We start from the raw sequence: 19,724 nt of genomic DNA, 5'->3' as shown, positions 1-19,724 counted from the left end.
AAAGCAGTTGTTCAAGGAGAAGGAGCCGGAGACCTTCAGGGCCAGTTGCGGGGTCTTCCCTGTCCACCCCTGCCTTTTGATCTGTCTCAGTTAAAGGGCTCGCCCTTTCCCCCACTGCCCCACCACCTGGAAGAAAGACAGCACCCCACTCCCGAGGCCCAGCAAGGGGCCAGAGCTGCCTCAGGCCGGCAGCCAGTGGCCCTCAGGAGGGAAGGGAGGAGGAAATACAAGTTTGGCAGCATAATTGACATCTGTCCCTTGCCCTCCACATTTTTCAGATGCCCCACCTCATCCCTACAGCCACATAGCCCACACCCCTCATTCCTGTTTCTCCCCTTTCCCCCTCACACATTTCTTTGCCATTCTTGACTCTCTCAGGACAAACATGAGCAGGCTTGTGTTGGGGGAAAATCAGGTGTGAGGGAGCTGTGCACATTCCCAGGCAGCCCCTTCCTGTCCCACTCTCCCCTGGCGAGGAGCCCAAGGAAACTGGAGATGGTGGCCCAGAGCAGGGCTCTGCCCTATCCCCCTCTCAGGCCAGCTGCCCCTGGTCGTGCACAAGCCAGAGGCTGATAGATGAAGCAGCTCATCTGGAAGAATTCTTGGCTCTCGACATCAGGAACGGACAGAGTCGCAGGTGGGCCGGGCAGAGGCCTCGTGTGCCAGTGCCTGCCGCCTCCCATAGACCGTGGATGGCTCCGATGGAGAGGGAGTGACGGGGACTGGATAGGCAGACCCCCTCCTTGAGGACCTCCCAGTCTAATTAAGGGGAGGGGGGAGCCAGGCGAGTTCTCAGTGGATGGGGCTGGTCTTAGTGATCTCCCGACGCCGACCCCTCCCCCCATCCTGGCCCCCCATCTGGTGGATAATGGGTGCTCAGGGTTTGTTGAATCGCACTAAACGCATCAGTGCACAGCTGTGAGCCGAGGTCAGCCTCCTTCCCGATGTGACCCTTCTCTCAGAGCAGAGCGAGCTAGGCAAGTGAAGTGGGTCAGTGGAGAAAGCAAGCGATAGGATACTGACCAGCCTGGGTCTCCTGCCAGACCTTACACTGGGAGAAGGTTACACGGGTGCTTTCTAACTCTGGGAGGCCTCAGCCTGCTGTGGCTGGGCCGGGAGGGTGGCCAAGCCTCGGAGGGGACGACAAAACTGCCCAAGGGCTTGACCGGGCCTGCCGTCTCCCTTGTCCCCAGCAGAGGACAGAGCAGAGGCCTCGGCAGCAGCACTGAACCTAACCACAAGCAGCGTTGGGAGCATCAGCATGTCTGTGGACATCGATGGGACCACTTACGCAGGTGAGGGAGGTGCAGGCTGGCAGCCAGTCTGGGTGCAGCTCCCTGCAAGGCCCCCTCGCCCCCTCCTGTCTGAACACCTTCCCAGGGGGCTTCCTTTCATGCTGTCTCAAAGTTCCAAAGGTCAAGTAGTTCTGGATGAGGAGGACTGAGGACTGCTAACAGGACTGCTAACTCCACCTGTGACGGAGTCATAGAGACCCCTTGTCTAACCCTTTTATGACCAATGGTTGGCTCGTTAATTAAAAGAAAGTTATTGCATGTAAGGAATCATAATCAACTCCATCCATGCCTTTAACATTGTATTGTAAACTAAATTGGGGCTTCCCAGTGGCACTAGTGGTAAAGAACCCACCTGCCAATGCAGGAGACATAAGAAACGTAGGTTCAGTCCCTGGGTTGGGAAGATCCCCTGGAGGAGGGCATGGCTACCCACTCCAGTAAACTTGCCTGGATAATGCCATGGACAGAGGAGCCTGGTGGGCTACACAGGCCATAGGGTCACCAAGAGCCGGACACCACTGAAGCGACTTAGCACGCATGCATGCGTAAATTAAATGTGGCTGCCGTTACAGTCTTCCGAAGCACAAGCCTCCTTTCTCTGATGGGTTCATCTCTAATCTTCCTAAATGTGGTCTGGGAACACTTCCCTTAGAGCCTTTGGGGCCTTTCAGCAAATTGACTGCCCGCCTTAGCAGTTTAGACGCACCTGCTGGCAGGGCAGTGTCGGCAGCAAGCGCACCTCCCCACCTGGAGCCTCACCCAGAGTCAGGCAGCATGAGATGGTGAGGGACTGAACCCCTGCACCCATCTCTGCTCTCCCCATCTGCTCACACTGCCTTCTCCCCTCCCCACTCGCTCAGGTGTGCTGTTTGCCCAGAAACCTGCAGTCCACCTCATCACAGGATCTGCCCCCCAGAGCCTCGGCAGCAGCTCAAGCAGCAGCAGCAGTTCTCACTGCTCGCCAAGTCCTACCTCATCCCGGGGCACCCCCAGTGCAGAGCCCTCCACCAGCTGGTCCCTCTGAGGGGCAGGACCCAGCTCTGCACTCCCCACTCTTCCTTCAAGAGCGGCGGAAGTTGATGCACAGAATTTACCTCATCTCACGGAGCCCACATCAGACACCATTTGGCCGGATGTTGAGAGTTTGGACATGTCCGTCTGCCCAGGCTCCATCAGGTCCTGCTGTACTCTAGAGGCAGGGAGAGGTGGAGGGGCCTGACAGGGCAGCGTTGTCCAATCAGGGATTGTTCTGGAGAACTGGGCAGGGTCTGTGGGCGTCCAGCTTCCCCCAGGGCTCCCAGGCCCCCTCCCATCCCGGGCACAGTGTATCGACAATCTGTAAGCTGACACAGGGCTGGAGACTCTCCACACCCTTTCCCCTTTAATTTATTTCTCTTTCCCTGCCTTCTGCTGTGACTCCAGGGTCGCTGGTCTCTTTCCCTGCTCAGCTCCCCCATCTTTAACTCCCATGTGGGGCTGCTTGGAGCCGAGAGCACACCTCTGTGGCCCTTCTCTGCTGAGCATGGGATGGGGTCCTTCCTGTCCACCTTGCTTACCATGTTTGGCTCCTGGAGTGTGGGCCCCTCAAATTCATGAAGCAGTCCTCAGGGCCCCATACCCCTTTTTAATGGTTCCGAGCAAGGGCTGATAAGGGCAGTCCTCAGGACCCAGGGCCTGCTGGGGATCTGCCAAGGGAGAGGCAGAGCCCCAGGGGCGGCCCCGACAGGCCCTGGCACCCACCCCACTGGCCCTTTCCTGACCCACCCAGACCTCATGCCTGCCCCCCCGCCCCCTTCATGGGTCCCTGCTGGCCAGCTCTCCCAGGAAACAGCCCACTTGTCCCTCAGGCCCCTCCTTTCCTCGGCGAGGGGCCACCTCAGCCCCTACATCCCCAAACCTGCCAGTGTCAGGCTCATTGAAATACCTCAGATTTGTAATTGTTGATGTTTGATTCTTCAGGAAGTATTTGCATCTCTGAAATCTTTTTTATATGTGTTTGCTGACTTTTGTGGTATTTTTTACTTTAAAATTTTTATTGTTGTTACTGTAGCACCAAAGAAATGAAAGCAGATGTCCCCCAAAGCCGAGCAAATGGTTTGGTACCCCAGCCCCTCTGGCCCTTCCCTAAGATCCCCCAGTGAAGAGGAGGGGGAGGCGGCAGGAGAGATGACTCAGGGATCACAGTGGCGGGAGGAGGTGGAATGGAGGGACCCCTCTCATGCAGGTTGGGTCCTGAAACCACACTGGTTGTCAGGATGGCCCTTGACCCATTTCCCACCAGAGCAGGGCAGCCCTTCACCGGGCTAGGGGCAGGACATCTCCCCTTGACTCAGCATTCCCCCCCTGGGGCCGGTGCAGGCCATGGAGGCCACGAACCCTGCAGGGGTCGAGCTGCCCCAGAGGGTGAGGCGATGCTGAGAGAGCTCTGTCTCTCCTCTTGCACGCTGGGGTGAAACAGGCTGCTCCTGTGTCATGAAGAAGAGGTGATTTTCACACACGGCTCTGCAGTGTTCACTAAAACCCCGCCCACTGTGACATTATCCGGCGGGAGCGGTGGGAGGCTGAGGTGGACCCAAGCCCACATATGCCCCACGCTCAGTCTGGCTAGGAAAGGAAAGGGAAATCAGACACTTGAGCCCAGATCACATACCTCAGCCCGGTGAGCTGCAGAGTCACCGACTGCATCTCCTCTCTCTCCTCTAGCCCCCAGCACCGTCTCACACTCACACACACACAGCCCCATCCACTGGGGGCTGACCCGCTCCTGGCCTCACCAGGCGGGCACAGGGCTGAGCAGAGAGGGGCATCTGGTGTCTGTGTCAGGGAGGAGCCTGGCTGGCTGGCGCTGGGCCCGCTTGAAGGCATCACAGACGTTTGGCCAGTGTGTCTTTCTCAGGACTTTGGTCACGAAGGATGGACTCTTGCCACCCGGAGGACACAGGGACCGTGTGCTGAGTCTTCCTGGTTGTTGGATCCTCTCCCTTTCCCCGGGCAGCTTGCCCAGCCTCACCTTCTCACCAAGGCCTCGCTGCCCTGAGGGGCAATAGCAGGGTCTCAACCTGAAAGCCAGAGGGTAGGCGTGCCGGCCAGTGCCCCCAGAATGGGGCCCTGGGCCAAGAAGAGCTCTCTGGACAGTGCAGCCCTGAGGTCACATGGCAGCCATTGACCGGGGCCGCTTGGTCCCCCTCCCCTTCCCCGTCTTGTATTTAACCAGGAGAAAAATGTGATAGCACATGGGTAGCCTAGGCAGTGGATGAATACCTCAGAAGTCCTCTTGCAGCAAGTGTCTGTATATGTTGTGGTTATTTTCTATCTACATGTTCTCGAATGTTTATATTTCAATAAACCTCTACCTCTTCACTCAAGCAGGACACAGGTGCTTTGGCTCTTTCATTTGACAGTAACAGGAAGAGGGCAGGGGACTTCGGAATAAAAGGGGCTAAATAAACTACTCTGATCCCTTGATTTTTCCTGAACTTTCTCTTCACTGCTCACTCACTGTTTCCGCAAAACGCTTACTCTCAGCCTGTCGTCTATTAGCTGGGTGCCTCTGATATGCGTGACCACCTGCACTGACCCCTGGCGTCACATCAGGGTCCCAGCAGGCACAGGGCCATGAGCAAGCCCTCTTTCAACTCCTGCTGAGTAAGTACAGTCCCCACACTTGCAGAGCTCACACTCTTGTCTGGAAGGCACACACAACTCTCAACAAAACATGATTGGAACCCATGGGCAGGTAAATGCTGGAGCAGCTCACTAGGGAATCCCTGGAAGGCTTCCTAGAGGTGGACACTTCAGCAGGAAGAATGAAGTTGCAAACTGAAGACCTGAGGAAAAGCGGACAAACCGATCCATGTGGTATCAAAGGACCTGGCATTGGGAAACTGGATAGTACCGGCAGACAAAAGTGTGGCTGGGGCCAGGATGGAGCCCAGGCTGAGGGACTTGGGCACTATCCTCTGAGCATCAGGACACTGCTGACATGTTTTGAGGAGGGCACAGGCTTAGAGGCTTTTCTAGAAGGGTGACCTGGAACTGGGAGACATTCTAGTTGTGGACACCCTGGGACACTGCCACTGAAACAGGCCTAGACCCAGGCTGCTCAGCACTTTTCTCTACCGCAGTGCACATCCTGTGGGCACAACCTGGGACTAACAAAACTAAGAGAAACAGGCAGAGAGGTCAAGCGCTGGGCAGGTTTGTGATTGTCCTCCATCCATAACAGACACCTTGCCTGTCTGCGACCTTTCTTTGCCATTTTGAAGTGCTGGAAAGTGAGAGTGACATTGGGACAGTCTTGAACCTCTCACTGATACTTAAAAAAATTTTTGAAAGAAATAACCGACCCTTTAGTACTGTACTTATTTACCCGTAATTGGGATAACACGTCACAACTTCCCGTGACGCATCACAGGGCTGCCACGTGGAGATTCAGTGGGCCTGGTACAGGAGGAGGGCACCAGATAAGAAGCATGGTCCAAAGACACTGAGAGAAACAGCGTGGAGTGAATGTGAGGTGACGCTGGGAGAAGTGGCAGCTGAATAAGGGTCCAGTTAGAAATGGAGAATCCGGGAAGAGCAAGGCACCAGGCCTGCAGTTCCATTCCACTCTAACAGGAAAAAAAAAAAAAATATATATATATATATATATATATATATATAGAATATCTAAGACCTTGAGAAAAGTTCTTCAAACTAGACCCTCCAAAAAAAAGTTCATCAAGAGATACCAAAAAATAAAAAACTGGAAGGAGATACTTGTAATACAGAACTGACAAAGGAGTAGTGGTCAGAATTTTTTTAATGTTTATTATACAGACAAAAGCAGTCTTAAGATCAAACCAGTCAATCCTAAAGGAAATCAGGCCCTTATTGTACAGAGTGAAGTAAGTCAGAAAGAAAAACACTAATACAGTATATTAATGCATATATATGGAATTTACAAAGATGGGAACGATGACCCTATATGTGAGACAACAAAAGAGACACAGATGTAAAGAACAGAATTTTGGACTCTGGGAGAAGGCGAGGGTGGGATGATTTGAGAGAATAGCATTGAAACATGTATATTATCATATGTGAAATAGATCGCCAGTTTGGGTTCGATGCATCAAACAGGGTGCTCAGGGCGGGTACACTGGGATGACCCTGAGGATTGGGATGGGGAGGGAGGGTCAGGATGAGGAACACATGTACACCCATGGCTGATTCATGTGAATGTATGGCAAAACCCACCACAACATTGTAAAGTAATTAGCCTCCAAGTAAAATTTAAAAAAAAAATCAGGCCTGAATATGCATTGGAAGGACTGATGCCAAAGCTGAAACTCCCAATACTTTGGCCACCTGATGTGAAGAACTGACTCATTGGAAAAGACCCTGTTGCTGGGAAAGATTGAAGGCAGGAGAAGGGGATGATAGGGGATGAGGTGGTTGGATGGCATCACCAACTTGATGGAGATGAGTTTGAGCAAGCTTTGGGTATTGGTGAAAAACAGTGAAGCCTGGTGTGCTGCAGTCCATGGGGTCGCAAAGAGTCAGATACAACTGAGCAACTGAACTGAACTGAAGACAAAAGCGAAAAAAGAAAGCTTGAGCAGATGGGGCAAAGTCATAGACAGATGTTCTGCAGAAGGGGAAATAAAATGACTGCACATCAGTGATCAGGGAAACATACAGAAAAAACATTCCCTGTCATCAGATTGTCACAAGCTGTAGTCTTAAAATACCAGGCCTTGGACTTCCCTGATGGTCCAGTGGTCCAAAACAAGGGACATTTGATCCCTGGTCCAGGAAGAGTACACACACTAAAGGACGATTAGACCTTTGCACCACAACTATGGAAACCTTACGCTATAGGGTGTGAGCACTGCAACAAGAAGTCACCGCAAGAGTAGCCTCTGCTCGCTGCAACTAGAGAGAGCCCGCCAGCAGCAATGAAGACCTGGTATGGCCGGAAAAAAATACACCAGGCCAAGATGGAGAGCTATGGGAGCTCTCAGATTGCTGGGGGGACTGTAAATCAGCCTAACTCTGAAAGACACTTTGGCTTTTCCTAGTAAAATGGAACATGAACATGCCGTGGGGCCCAGCAATTCTGCTACCAGATTTGTACCCCAGAGGAAATCTGCACGTGTGCCCCAGAACATAGGACGTGTGTAGCTGGCAGTGATAAGGAGGCTGTAGAAGTCCCAATTACTGAACACTGGTGTGGGCCAGGTGTGCTTTTAAGTTCTTTGCAGGAATTAACTCGTTTGCTCCTCTACACGTTTATGAGACGGGAGCTACGGGGAGGTTAACTAAGTAGCAATGAGGTTCCAGAGCGGGGAGAGGAGCAGTCAGTGGCAACGGAGCCCAGGGTCTGTGCCCTAACCACGAGCAAGGCAAATCACTCTGTACTCAAGTAGCTAATGTAACACTAAACCCACAGACGTGTGAGGCAGTGACTTTGTTCATTCTGCGGATGAAGAAACTAAAGGGCAGAAATGTGCACGAGGGACATGTAGTCAACGGCAGGCTGGGAACAGACTCTTAACGCAGTTGTCCCACCTCTCCCGCATGTACCTATTTTCACTTAGGGCCGGGGTAACCCAGCGCGGTGATGAGAAGGAAGCAGAGCGTAGAGAGTGGGTCTGCTTATCGCTCTGGCCCAATCGTCCCCACGCCGCGCACAGCAGGGAATCACCTGAGGAACTCCAGCATCCCCGGGACCAGCTTTCTCGGCCACTACTTTCCCGGCCACTAGCCGCAGCCTCCCTCACCTCATTGGCCAGGGCTCGGTATGTGCCTTCCGCGCAGCCAATGGGGCGAGGGGGCGGGGCGACTGGGACAGTCGCTCGGCGAGTGGAGGGAAGTCCCCAGCGCAGACCGCGTCTCCGCCCGCGTCCCTGAGAAATGGAGTGCAAATTACTGCCCGCAGAGAAGGAGGGGTTGGTGGCCTAGGGCTTCTGGAAGAGAAGGTTTGTAGCCACCACCGGAAGGAAGGGGAGAAGGAACCGACCAGACCAGCAGGACTGGGAAGCGTGGGGCCACCCGGCTGCGCTTGGAGACGGCGAGTACAAAGCCCCGCAGCAGCCGGGACACAGGGACACACATGAAGGCCAAGGGTGGTGGGGTGGTCTGTGCCAAGGGAACAAGCTGGAGCCGGGTATAAGATAAGCCAGTGGAGGGCAATGTTCGGCCTCCAGGGAGGACCTTTGGGACAGGGGCCAGTCCTCTGGTTTGGAGGCATTGACGGTGTTTTCCCTGGTAAGGGATCCAAAAAGGTCCATGTGAGCAGAAAGGATGGGTATTTACTGTCCGACTCCAGAATGTGCGGAGGAGCCCTAGGGCAGTGAGACCTCAGGCTGGCCCCAGGAAGGGTCTGGAACCCAGAAGCACTGCCCATGGAAGGTATTTTGCCCTCCCAAAGACCAGCCCAACCTGCTGCCTGAGCTACAGAACAAAATGAGAGGACCAAACCAAAGGTCAAGTTTAAGCCTTGTGCATACATGAGACCCCCTGGTGTGTGTGCTTAGTGGCTAAGTCTGTCAACTCTGCGACCCCATGGACTGTAGCCCGCCAGGCTCCTCTGTCCATGGGGATTCTCCAGGCAAGAATACTGGAGTGGGTTGCCATGCCTTCCTGCAGGGGATCTTCCCAACCCAGGGATGGAACCCAGGTCTCCCACATTGCAGGCAGATTCTTTACCATCTGAACCACTAAGGAAGCACAAGACCCCCTGGGCTGAAGCAAAATCTCTCTGTCCCAATTTAACTTTCTGAGACTTGTCAGCTCCATTTGCTCTTACTGAAATCCAGCTTTTTCCACAGAGAAAAACAGGGTCTCCAGTTTAGTTTTATGTGTCCAGTCTTCAGCCTTGGATGGATTACTCTTTTGTCCCAAGTCAAGTGGCCCTAGAAGGAGAACGTTGATTCAGTTGGGTTTGGTACCCAGTGCTGGATCTCTCAATGGAGAATTTGGCAGCCCCCACAGTGGCCTGTTTATGGCAGGGATGGCAGAGAACATTTTGCAGAGGACAATGCTGGGGAAACAATCCCAGAGATGTTCTGTCCTGTCACCCTGCCAGAGTCACCCTCGGCAAAACCCTGCTTCATTTAAGGCAGTTGATGGAGGGAATGTTCAGTGATGGCATCAAAGAAGATTCTAAGGGCATGTGGCCCAGCTGACAGAGCTCTTTGAGAGAAGGAAGCATATAGGAAGGTAGGGAGGGAAGTTCAGAAAAAGAAAAACAGCCAGATGACCTCGAGGGGGATGTAACCCTAAGTGGTCTGGCCCGTGGGCATTGAAGGTGGCCCTGCTGTCAAGCTCAGAATAGACAGTGTGAAATAAGAAACCACCCTTCTGGGACAGGTTAGGGAACCAGGGGGCTTACCTGCTGTTTTGCTGTGTGACCTCAGGCAAGTTACTGCCCTTTTCTGGGCAGTTTCTTATCTGTGAAATGGACACTGTAGACCACAAGTAAATGAAAACGCACTGTGAAAAGTCGAAAGCCCAGTGCCAAGGCAGTGAGACAGAGGGTCCTAGCCATCACTCAGCTGGCTCAGGGGCAATCAGTGAGCCACCCAAGCCCCACAAGGATCCCAGAATCCCCACTGGCCACTCCCTGCCCAGCTCTACTCTGAGCCACAGGGTCCCTTTGGGAAAGGGCCAGGCCGTCCTCACCCATGAAGAGTCAGGAACCTTATGCCACATGAGCACTGCAGGCCCCATGGCAGGTGGGGGACAAAGACAGCCTCTGACTGTAGCTACCTACAATAGACTGACAGAGAGCTTGTCCTTGAGGGCTAAAGGCATAGACACAGGGTCCTCCCCTCTCCCCAAGAGTCCTTGTCCCCGCTCCTTGGTTTCTTGAGGCCTGTCAGTCCAGATCCTCTGTGCTAGGACTGCCTGGCTTACGGGGGCTGGGCCAGGGGATGACCTCAATCGTGTGCTGTAGGGCGAGGCTGTGAGCCTGTTCCCTGGTGGCTCTGGGCCTCAGTCTCCACACCACTTTTCTTCCCCAGCCTGGGCACTGGCCCTGGCCGCCAGCTTTTCTGAGACTCCTCTCTTCTGTGGTTCCAGGGCTGTGGCTGAGGTCTGGGAATGGATAAGGCAGAGGCTTCCCCCGACAGAGGGCACAGGGGCAGGGCAGGTACCAGGTATGGAGTAGCCTCAGGGAAGGCCGGGCAGCTGAGGAAGCCAGGTGAACTAGCTAAGGCCCACACTGGAAGGACCCTTCAGGCCCCTGACTTTCCCTCCAGTTTGCAGATGGAGAGACAAGGGCAGAGAGAGAAACTGGGCCTGGATCACACAGAGAGGTAGGGAGTGCCCCCCTGGAGAATCCTCAAATGATGCCTTCAGCTGAGAGCTGGCTGGAGGTGCCTGTCCTCCCAGCACTGGAGCCCTTGATGCTCGGAGCTGCACCAGCTCCTGTTTCCTGAGGACGCAGTTCCCAGCCTGAGGGTCCACTGATGGACCTGCCCTGCTTTGCTCAGGATCCCCAGAGAGCAGCTAGGCAAAGGAGCCCCCACCCAGCTCCTCCATGCAGAGTCATAAGGATGAGGCCCGATCACGGTTAGTAGGGTATCCAAGCATGAACAGTACATAAGCTCCAGGCTGTGAACATGCTACATTGTCTGTCATTGGTGGCTGCTCATTGTATCCGATTGTTTCCTGAACTTAATAAGAAGTGGGAACAATGCCTTGTTGGTGGAACAATGGATAGATTATGTGGCTAAAGCCCCCCTACACAGTTGATCTTGGGTCTGTCTCTGGTTTTATGACTTTAATACTGATCCCCAAACTGGACCCCAGGTATAAGGAAGCTCAGGGGCACCAGAAATAGGCACGGTGATCCTCACATCTTCCTTTGAAGTAGGTACTGTCAGTATCCCCATTTTGCAGATGAAGAAACAGAGGTATAGCGAAGGCAGACTTGTTCATGCTAACCTAGTCAGTTGGTGGTGGTCAGTTTTCTTCCCCTCCAAATTTTTCAGTGACTAAAAATTTCCCTGAATCCAAAAATATTGATGGGTGATACTCCCTCAGTGCTTCCTGTATGACTGATTCTACCCCACCGGAGAGCTGCCTGAGAGTAAGCCCAAGTCCCTAAATCCCCTTCAGTCTCCACATCCTTCCCTGTCTCCCCACATGCAGTCCCTGCACCAGGTCGGGGCCACAGAGCCTTGACCCTGAGGCATTTGCTTTGTGCCAGTGAGGACTGAGTGCCTGGTCCCCACCCAGGGCCACCTCGAGATGGAGCAAGGGCACCAAGGCTCAGATCTTGGCCCTCAGTAGAGACATCCTGATCCTGAGTCTCAAGCCTTCTTCTCTCCACCTCCATAGTCCACCCCACCTTCACCTCCCAGATGGCCTCGGCCTCTGTCCCAGACCCTCTGTTTCCTGGGCACAAGGACCCAGTGTAGTCTTAGAGGGCCTGGCCCACACCATTTCATCCTCTGTCTGGGAGGCCCTACTTCAGCCTCATCCCCAGCCCTGAGGGAGGGCAGCCAGGGCCAGCCAGGCCAGCTGTCACCTTCTGTGAGGGTGGGCGGGGGCCTGCTCCCAAGCTCTCCTCTCTGTCTCTGAGGGGGCCCACCCTGGACACTCCTTGGGTCCCATTGTGGGCCTCGGCTCTGGCAGCACCTGGGGCCTGGTGGGGACGGCAGGATCCTGGCCCCTTACCCTCATCCCATTCTGAACCTCATTAACCCAACCAAGGCCAGTGGGCCACTCCCCTGGGAAGCAGGCCATAAAGAGGTGGACAGAGCATGACTGAGGGACGGCAACCCAGTGGGTAAACCAAATAGGGTCACGGTATCACCAGGAGTCAGAACCCCTGAGTCCCGCCAGCCCACTCCCAGCACACAGATGGGGACCTGAGCCCAGAGTCAGCAGAGGGTTTGTCCAAGGCCAGCAGGCCACAGCCCATCTCTGTGTTCCTGAAAGCCTGCTGCCAAGAGACCCAGGAAGGATTCCACAGCAGCCTGCCCCACAGACAGTGGACTGGAGGCTGAGGGGAGTGGGCTTGGAAGGTGCCCATTCAGTAAATGCCAGTCTGGTCTCCAAAGAGAAGCCAAGCTGGGCCCAGACCTCCAACCGGCATGGAGCCCACCTTGCCTGCACAGACTCCGGGAAGTCGCCTGGGTTCTCTGCTGGGGCCTGCACCTTGGGAAGGGGGCTGGTGCGGAAGACTCGGGAACACCTGGGTTATTGGCCCCCCTTCTTGGCCGGCTGCACTGTCCCGGTTCTCACATTCCCTTCCTCAGGTGTGGGCAGACCTAGGTCACGCTCACTTGAGGGCACGGACCCTTGCCTCTAGTAGCTCTCGTTACAGCTTCCAGGGCCAGCTGGACTCGGAGTCCTGCTCCTGCCCCCAGTCATCCCGTTCAGCCTGGAGTGCAAAGCCCTTGTCCATTTGTGAGCAGAAGGGCTGCCTCAGCCCAGGAGGCTCCCCACTCTGGACCTGAGCCCCCAGCTCTGCAGAGGCCCGGACAGGGAGTTTGGGACCTATTATGCAGACAGAAAATCTGAGGCCCCGTGAAGGGAAGGGGCTAGTCCCTATGACAGAGCTGGGGCTGCCTGCTTTTTTGCACCAGGTCCCTGGTTTCTGGCTTGGGGAAGACTCTAAGCCCTTCAGGAAGGGCTTCATGGGAGTCCTGACTCCAGATGGGCCCCTCTTCCCCTGACCCCGGACAGCTCCCAGTTCCTTCCATCTTCCATCTGGATTCTGGCAGCCCTCTGGTTGTTTTTCTTCTCCAAAGCCTGCATCTTGCTCCTGTCACTAGCCAGGGCCAGGCAAGGAAGGACAGATTGCAGCCCCATCTGAGGGGAGCCTCACCCCCATCCTCTACCCCCACACAGGCTCCTCCATCTGGGCAGGGTCTGGCATGCAGAGAGAAGCCCAATTTCCAACCTGGACTCCAATCAGCCTCCTCCACCCCTATGTGGATGAGGTGTCTGGGGGCTCACTAAGTGGCCCCTCCTGTGGACATGCCAGCCTCTGCAGCTGTGTCAGGGTCCTGGAATTAAAGGAGGGGAAAAACAAGACAAAGAACATCTGGGTCCCCAAGATCCCAAGTCACATCCAACCCACCCAACAAGAAGGCAGCAGGAGGACTTCCCTGGTGGTCCAGGACGAAGACTCCAAACTCCCAGTGCACAGGGCCCGGATTCCATCCCTGGTCAGGGAGCTGGATCTCACATGCTGCAACTAAGACCCAGCACAGCCAAATAAGCAATTTTTTCTTTAAATAAAAGGAAGAGGAAGAATGGAAAAGATTTTAAAAAGAAGGTAGCAGGAAGCACATTGGAAGGTGTCGTGGGTTGAACTGTGCCCCCCGAAAGAAAAAGGTGTTTGCATTCTAACCCCCAATGCCCCAGAGTGGGACTTCAGTTGGAGTTGGGGTCTGTACGGAAGTACATTTAAAATGAGCTCATTAGAGTGGGCCCCGTGCTGTGCTCAGACACTCAGTCGTGTCTGACTCTTTGCAACCCCAGGGACTGTAAGCCAAAGAGGCTCCTCTGTCTATGGGATTTCCAGGCAAGAATGCTGGAGTGGATTGCCATTTCCTCTCCAGGGGATCTTCCTGACCTAGGGATCCAACCCTATAAATAGGGGAAATCTAAAAACACGGGTACAGAGAGAGTGCCTTATTCACGTGAAGGCAGAGGCTAGGGCGATGCCTCTATGAGCTAGCGTGTCAAAGACTGTCAGCATCCGCCAGGAGCTGGGGGAGCAGTGGGACTAGAGGCCCCCTCACAGCCTTTGAAGGAACCAACCCTGCCAACACCTTGATCTCAGACTCCAGCCTCCAGCGCTACGTCGGTAAGTTTCTGTAGGTTAAGTACTACCTTGTACTGGGTTATGGCAGCTCTTGGGGCTTCCCCCGTAGTTCAGCAGTAAAGAATTTGCCTGCCATGCAGTACCCGCAGGAGGTGCTGGTTTGATCTCTGGGTTGGGAAGATCCCCTGGAGGAGGACATGGCAACCGACTCCAGTATTCTTGCCTGGAGAAACCCATGGACAGAGGAGCCTGGTGGGCTATATATAGTTCATAGGGTCACAAAGAGTCGGGCGCAACTGAAGTGACTTAGGAGGGAGGGTGGCAGCCCTAACAGGCTAACCCAGAGGGTACATAAGATCAAAGCCCCATGGCAGCTCTTTGCCCTAAAGGGACCCTGATTCAGAAGGGGGACTTTTGCCTCAAAGCAGCCAGGCCTGCAGTAGTGTGAAGTAACACTAGTAGCAGTGAAGTGTAACAATAGCAGCTAATATTTTAGGACTATGTGCCACGTGTCCAGCACAGCGCTGAGCCTTTTACAGGCTTGTCCAGTTTAACCCTCACAGCCAGCTGCTGAGGGAGGAAAACTGTTACTCTTCTTGATTTTTACAGATGAGACCCAAAGAGGCTTCCCTGGTAGCTCCGATGGTAAAGAATCCACCTGCAATGCAGGAGACCTGGGTTCAATCCCTGGGTTGGGAAGATCCCCTGGAGAAGGGAAAGCCTACCCACTCCAGTATTCTGGCCTGGGGAATTCCATGGACTCTATAGTCCCTGGGGTCACAAAGAGTCAGACACAACTGAGCGACTTTCACTTCACTTCACTTCCCAGAGAGATGGAGTATACAATGTGGGCACACAATAGTGTAATGTGGGGTCAGGATTTAATGAGCTAGTGGTCAGGTTCCATAGCCCACAGTCTTTTTTTTTTTTTTGCCTTCTTGGGCTTTTATTGTTGTGGTGCACCGATTTAGTTGCCCTGTGGCATGTGGCATCCAGGGATCGAACCCGTGTCCCCTGCATTGGAAGGTGGATTCTTAAGCTCTATTTTGGGGATAGTGAAGCCCACAGAATCCTGGGACTGCAAAGGAAGACAGACTGAAGTAGAGACTCTGAAACGAGGAGGGTGGAAGGAGCCTGAGATGGGGGATGGGACTAGAGGTGGAGAGTGCTGGAGGCCCCAGGCACCCCTCACACCCCCTGCAGCCAGTCACTGGTGCAGCATCAGACCCTGTCCAGCTGCTGCCCCCTCTCCCTGCTGTGCTTGGCCCATTGGCTGCTCCACACAGGACCCCCATGATGCAGGACCAACTTCTAGGTCATCCCCTCTGCACAAGCACAGGGCCTGGGGCTCACATTCACTCACAGGTGAGTCCCCGGAGGGGCTCCCAGGAACTGAAGAGAGGGAGATATCACAGGACACAGGCAGGAGGCTGGGAGACCCTAGTGCTGGGGCCCACATCTACACTGGTTACAGGCCAACTGCCTAGTGTTTGCACAGGGCTCCTCAGGGTCCACCTCCTTCCTTCCCAGAGCCTCAATCTGCCCATAGGGCCCAGCCCTCGGTCACTGTGTTCTCTTGGACATGGGCCACTGCACACCCCATAAAGAAGAGAGTCCCTCCAGGCCCCCATGGAGACCTCTCTGACCTTCAGTAGTCTGGGCTGAGAAACAGACAAAAGCAGAGATTTTTTTTTGTACGCATGTGCGGAGGCAGAACTGGTACTGCAAATTTGCTTTCTTCAGGAACTGGCAGCCCTCCCAGAGCCCAGCCCTGGACCCCAGTTTGAGATCCACTGATTTAGACCAACTCCACCTTCTCTGGGGCTTCCCTGGTGGCTCAGGCGGTAAAGAATCTGCCTGTAGTGCAGGAGACCTGGGTTCGATCCCTGAGTTGGGAAGATCCCCTGGAAGAGGGCATGGCAAGCCACTCCAGTATTCTTTTCTGGAGAATCTCCATGGACAGAGGAGCCATGGGGTTGCAAAGAGTCAGACACGACTGAACGACTAAGAACAACACACAGCACAGCCACCTTCTCTGGGGCCTGAGGCCAGCTCAGCGCTGAGGCGGAGACCCCCGTCCCTCTGCTTCAGGCACAGCAGTCGAGCGACTCTGGTCCGGGTCTTGTCGCACAGCACACATCCCATCCGGGTCCTCACAGTGCTCCACCCCCTGGCTCTCAGCCGTCTCCTCAACATCTGTATCTATTGCTCGGTGTCCGTGTGTGCGCACATCTGGGAGGATGTGCGTGTGTCTCTGGGTGAGTGTCTGAGGTGTGTCTTGGTATGTGCGCGTGTCCCACTGTCTGCCTGTGCACGTGTGCATATGGCCAGGAGACTAAGGGAGGATGCTGGTCAGGAAGAGGCCCCCTCCAGGAGGAGCTGGAGTGGAAGTCAGGTGGACAGGGCCTGGGACCCCCGAGCCGGTGCTCTGGCCCCATCCCACCCGTCACAGCAACTCCTCACCTACTCCACATTTCATCTGGATCAGGGACTATTCACAACGCACCCAGCTCCATATCTCTCCTCTCTGGGCCTTTGCAATAGCTCTTCCTTCTTGTTGAAATGCCCTTAAAAAGAAAAAAAAAACAAAAAAAGGTTTCTAACCATGCTTCATAGCATGTGGGCTCTTAGTTCCCCGACCAGCGGTCAAACCCACGCCCCCTGCATTGCACTCAGAGTCTTAACCTCTGGACTACCCTTTGAAGTCCTGAAATGCCCTTTTTGCTTTTGCTCCTTGAAGATGCCTAGTCATCCCTCAGTGAGGATTTTGAAGCCCAGAAGCCCCCTCTCTGGGGAAGACTTAGCTGTCTGCCGCCCCACCCACAGCTCTGAGTGCCCCTCCCCTCATCAGACACATTAAATTCTAACTGCCTGCCTGATGTGTGCCCCCTCCCATACCAGAAGATTTGAGGGGCAGGGAGTGGTCTGCCCTGACTTCGGTTCTTCTGTGTATGAAAGAGGGCAGGTATGCAGTGGGTGGTTAGTGCATGCACGCTGCATGAGAAGTCAAAGCGCGAGCGTGACGAGGAAGAGACAGAGGGAAAGAAGCGGAGCACAAAGCCAGGGGCATCCTGAGAGGGGGGGAGGTTCATCGGCATGCCGGGGAGAGGCAGGACAGTGGAGATGAGAATGGGAAAGGAGAGGAAAGGGGTGCACAGATTGCACGGATCTGGGGAGGCCCAGACCTTTTTCTGCCTCTGAAGCCTCTGCGGTTCCTCCTCTGTAAATTTCAGGGCCACTGCTCCCTGCTGTCAGCATGCCCTCCGGTACTCAGCCACCTTCTCGTGAAGCCTGAGATGTGATTCTTGCCCCTGCAACTCTTTCCTGAGGGCACAGGGACCTGCTAGACCTTGAGTGTGCTAGTAGTAGGGATGGGGCGGTCTGGGCACCGCATGGACCTCAGATCACCTCGTTTTCACCCATGTTCAGTGATTCCTGTCCAAGTTGCATGGATGTTCTCACTATGTTCTGATGGCGGGGATGGGGAGTGGGGCAGACAGCTCCATCACACCTCCCTGCACACATGAAGCCCTCTGTCCTGAGCGCTTCCACTCGCAAGCATCCTGACTTGAGCTCCGCAGCTAAGGTTACCTCACCTCCCTCTGGCCTAGCCCTAGGCTGGCAAGTGGGGCTCAGCCATGAGGAGGGAATCCAGGACTTGTTGGCACTGACAGGTTTCCCACATGCTCCCAAGAATGATCCAGAATGTGGTATCCAGGAATACTGATACCTGGGAAAGGGCATTTGACCTTGGCCACATAATTTGGGGTTTGGGGCTCTAGTCTCCTCTCCTTTGCCTGTGTTGACAGAGGCTGGCCCACCTCCTGCCCACAGACCATCCCACCAGTGTGAGAACAGCACCCCCTACCCAGCCCAGCTTGGACACTGCGGGGTGGGCCAGCCTCCTGGCCCAGGGCTGCCCCAGCGCTGCTAGCAGCACCAACTTCTCTCCAAGCAGCCAGACACGCTCTGCTTCCAGGGCCACACAAAGCTGTCTTTTCACCTTGCAGCTGCTCTAAGCAGGCTCCTAGCTGTTGGTGGCCCTGGCCCAGTTCCTCTGAGAGTCTCTTGTTCGCCTGTGTAGACCCCCACTCTGCCCCGAGTCATGATTCAGCCTCAGGGCCGGTGAGGGGCTCCACTGCCTGGGATCTGTCTGCTCAGGCTAGCCCTTGGGCCTTTACCCTTGCAGCTCCCTCCTCCTGAGTTCCTGACCTCCACATTGTCTGAGACTCAACTCTTCCAGGGCCCGCCTTTGACCATCACAGCCCACAGAGGCTTCTTAGAACTCCAGGCTTCAACTCTGGACCAAAGGATTTAAGGCTGGACAGTTCCTCGATGCCCACCAGCAGAGGGTGCTGTTTTGGTGGACCTACAATGTGAACGGTGCTCACCAGAGTGGAGCTGTGTAGGGGCCCTGCTCCAAGCTGTCCCTCCTGATCATTCTTTTCCATGGTGTCCTTAGGGCCCCTCAACCTCAGGATCCCCAAGGACAGCATGCCCCCCTGCTTCTCTTCCCACAGCACAGGTGGGCACAGCCTGGCTGAGTTAGTACCTGGATTCCCTGCAGGGCTGACAAGTTCCCTGTTGTGGCCCCCCAGGGTGAGCATCAACAGTGGCTTCTGCAGGAAAGTTGAGCCCGTGGGCATCTCAGCTGCCCCCATCAAGACTCCATCTGGGCCCTGAGGCCATCCCACCATGGCTCCTGGCCTAGTACCAGCATCTCCTGCAGATACACTCAGTCTAGGGGCCCCTCCCAGTCTTCAGACCCACTGTTAGGGCCCTGAACAAGCTCTTCCCTGCCCTCTCGACTGGTTTCCCATCTGAACCTGGAGAAGAGTCAGGTCTTCCCAAATGTAGGGAGAGGGTGTCCAGCATCTCCTGTGCCACCCTCCTTCCCTAGCTACTGCTCCAAGAATGAAGACCTGGGAATGAAGTATAGGGAGGGCTGAAGGTGTAGGGGGGCTAGTGTTCAGGGCCATACCAGGCTCCCACTTGAAGGGGGCTTCTGCTCATCCCTACCTCAGGGGCCCCCAGGGCCAGGGGACTGTCAGCTCATCTGACAGTCTGGCTCATCCGGTCCAGACACAGCTGGGCCTTTTCCACTTCTGTCTGCAGTAGCAGGAAAGTGGGAACAGAAGGGACTCTGCCCATCCTCTGACACTCCACCCTCTCCCACCTCCCGGCACCATCACTGGTCTTCTGTGTCCTTGTCTGGCCTCCTCCACTCCTCTGTCCCTGTGATTCCTACAGCTGGTGCTGCTGCTGCTCCAGGCAGACCTCAGAGCATTCCACCTGCTGGGTTGGTGGGGGCGCGGAGGGGAAGGGCTGAAGGCAGCACCAACCCCTGGAGAGGGCGGGTCCAGCCTCACCACACACATCCCCCACCCCCAGCAGGGCAGGGTCTGTAGCCCCTGATAAAGCAGGTCCTGCCTACCCCACCAGCTGTGATAAGCCTAGCTGGGGGCCCAGTAGGGACCTGTGCCCTGAGGCTCTGAGGAGCTGCCCAGCCATTGTCACTGCCAGCTCCAGATGTGAAACCCTCCACCTCCAGTTGGACTCAAGACACATCCCCTTTCCCGCCCAGCTCCTCATGGTTCTGGAGCTCCAGGAAAAGTACAGGGGATGCTGTTGTGGGATGCTGGAGAGTTGACAGGCAGGTCAAC

The 19,724-nt window shown here is 55.1% G+C and overlaps 1 protein-coding gene across 4 annotated transcripts in view; it reads left to right on the top strand.

Annotated features, from left to right (window-relative positions):
* Window positions 1–4,666, top strand: part of ARID3B (AT-rich interaction domain 3B) — a 47,885-nt gene extending 43,219 nt beyond the window's left edge. For 2 of the 4 annotated variants that reach the window (XM_027957189.2, XM_042235245.1), the window contains 2 exons: window positions 1,197–1,295; window positions 2,156–4,666. In XM_027957189.2, coding sequence (XP_027812990.1) covers window positions 1,197–1,295; window positions 2,156–2,319 — 263 coding nt within the window. In that variant the 3' untranslated portion in view covers window positions 2,320–4,666. Of the gene's footprint in view, window positions 1–1,193; window positions 1,296–2,155 lie in introns of all 4 variants that reach the window. The other 2 variants (XM_027957188.2, XM_042235244.1) reach the window with 1 other exon arrangement.
* Window positions 4,667–19,724: the final 15,058 nt, after the last annotated feature.

The sequence above is a fragment of the Ovis aries genome, chromosome 18 (genome assembly GCF_016772045.2).
Source record: "Ovis aries strain OAR_USU_Benz2616 breed Rambouillet chromosome 18, ARS-UI_Ramb_v3.0, whole genome shotgun sequence".
NCBI lineage: Eukaryota > Metazoa > Chordata > Mammalia > Artiodactyla > Bovidae > Ovis > Ovis aries.
Note: the sequence above shows the minus strand (reverse complement) of the source record. Positions and strands in the feature narration are given on the sequence as shown.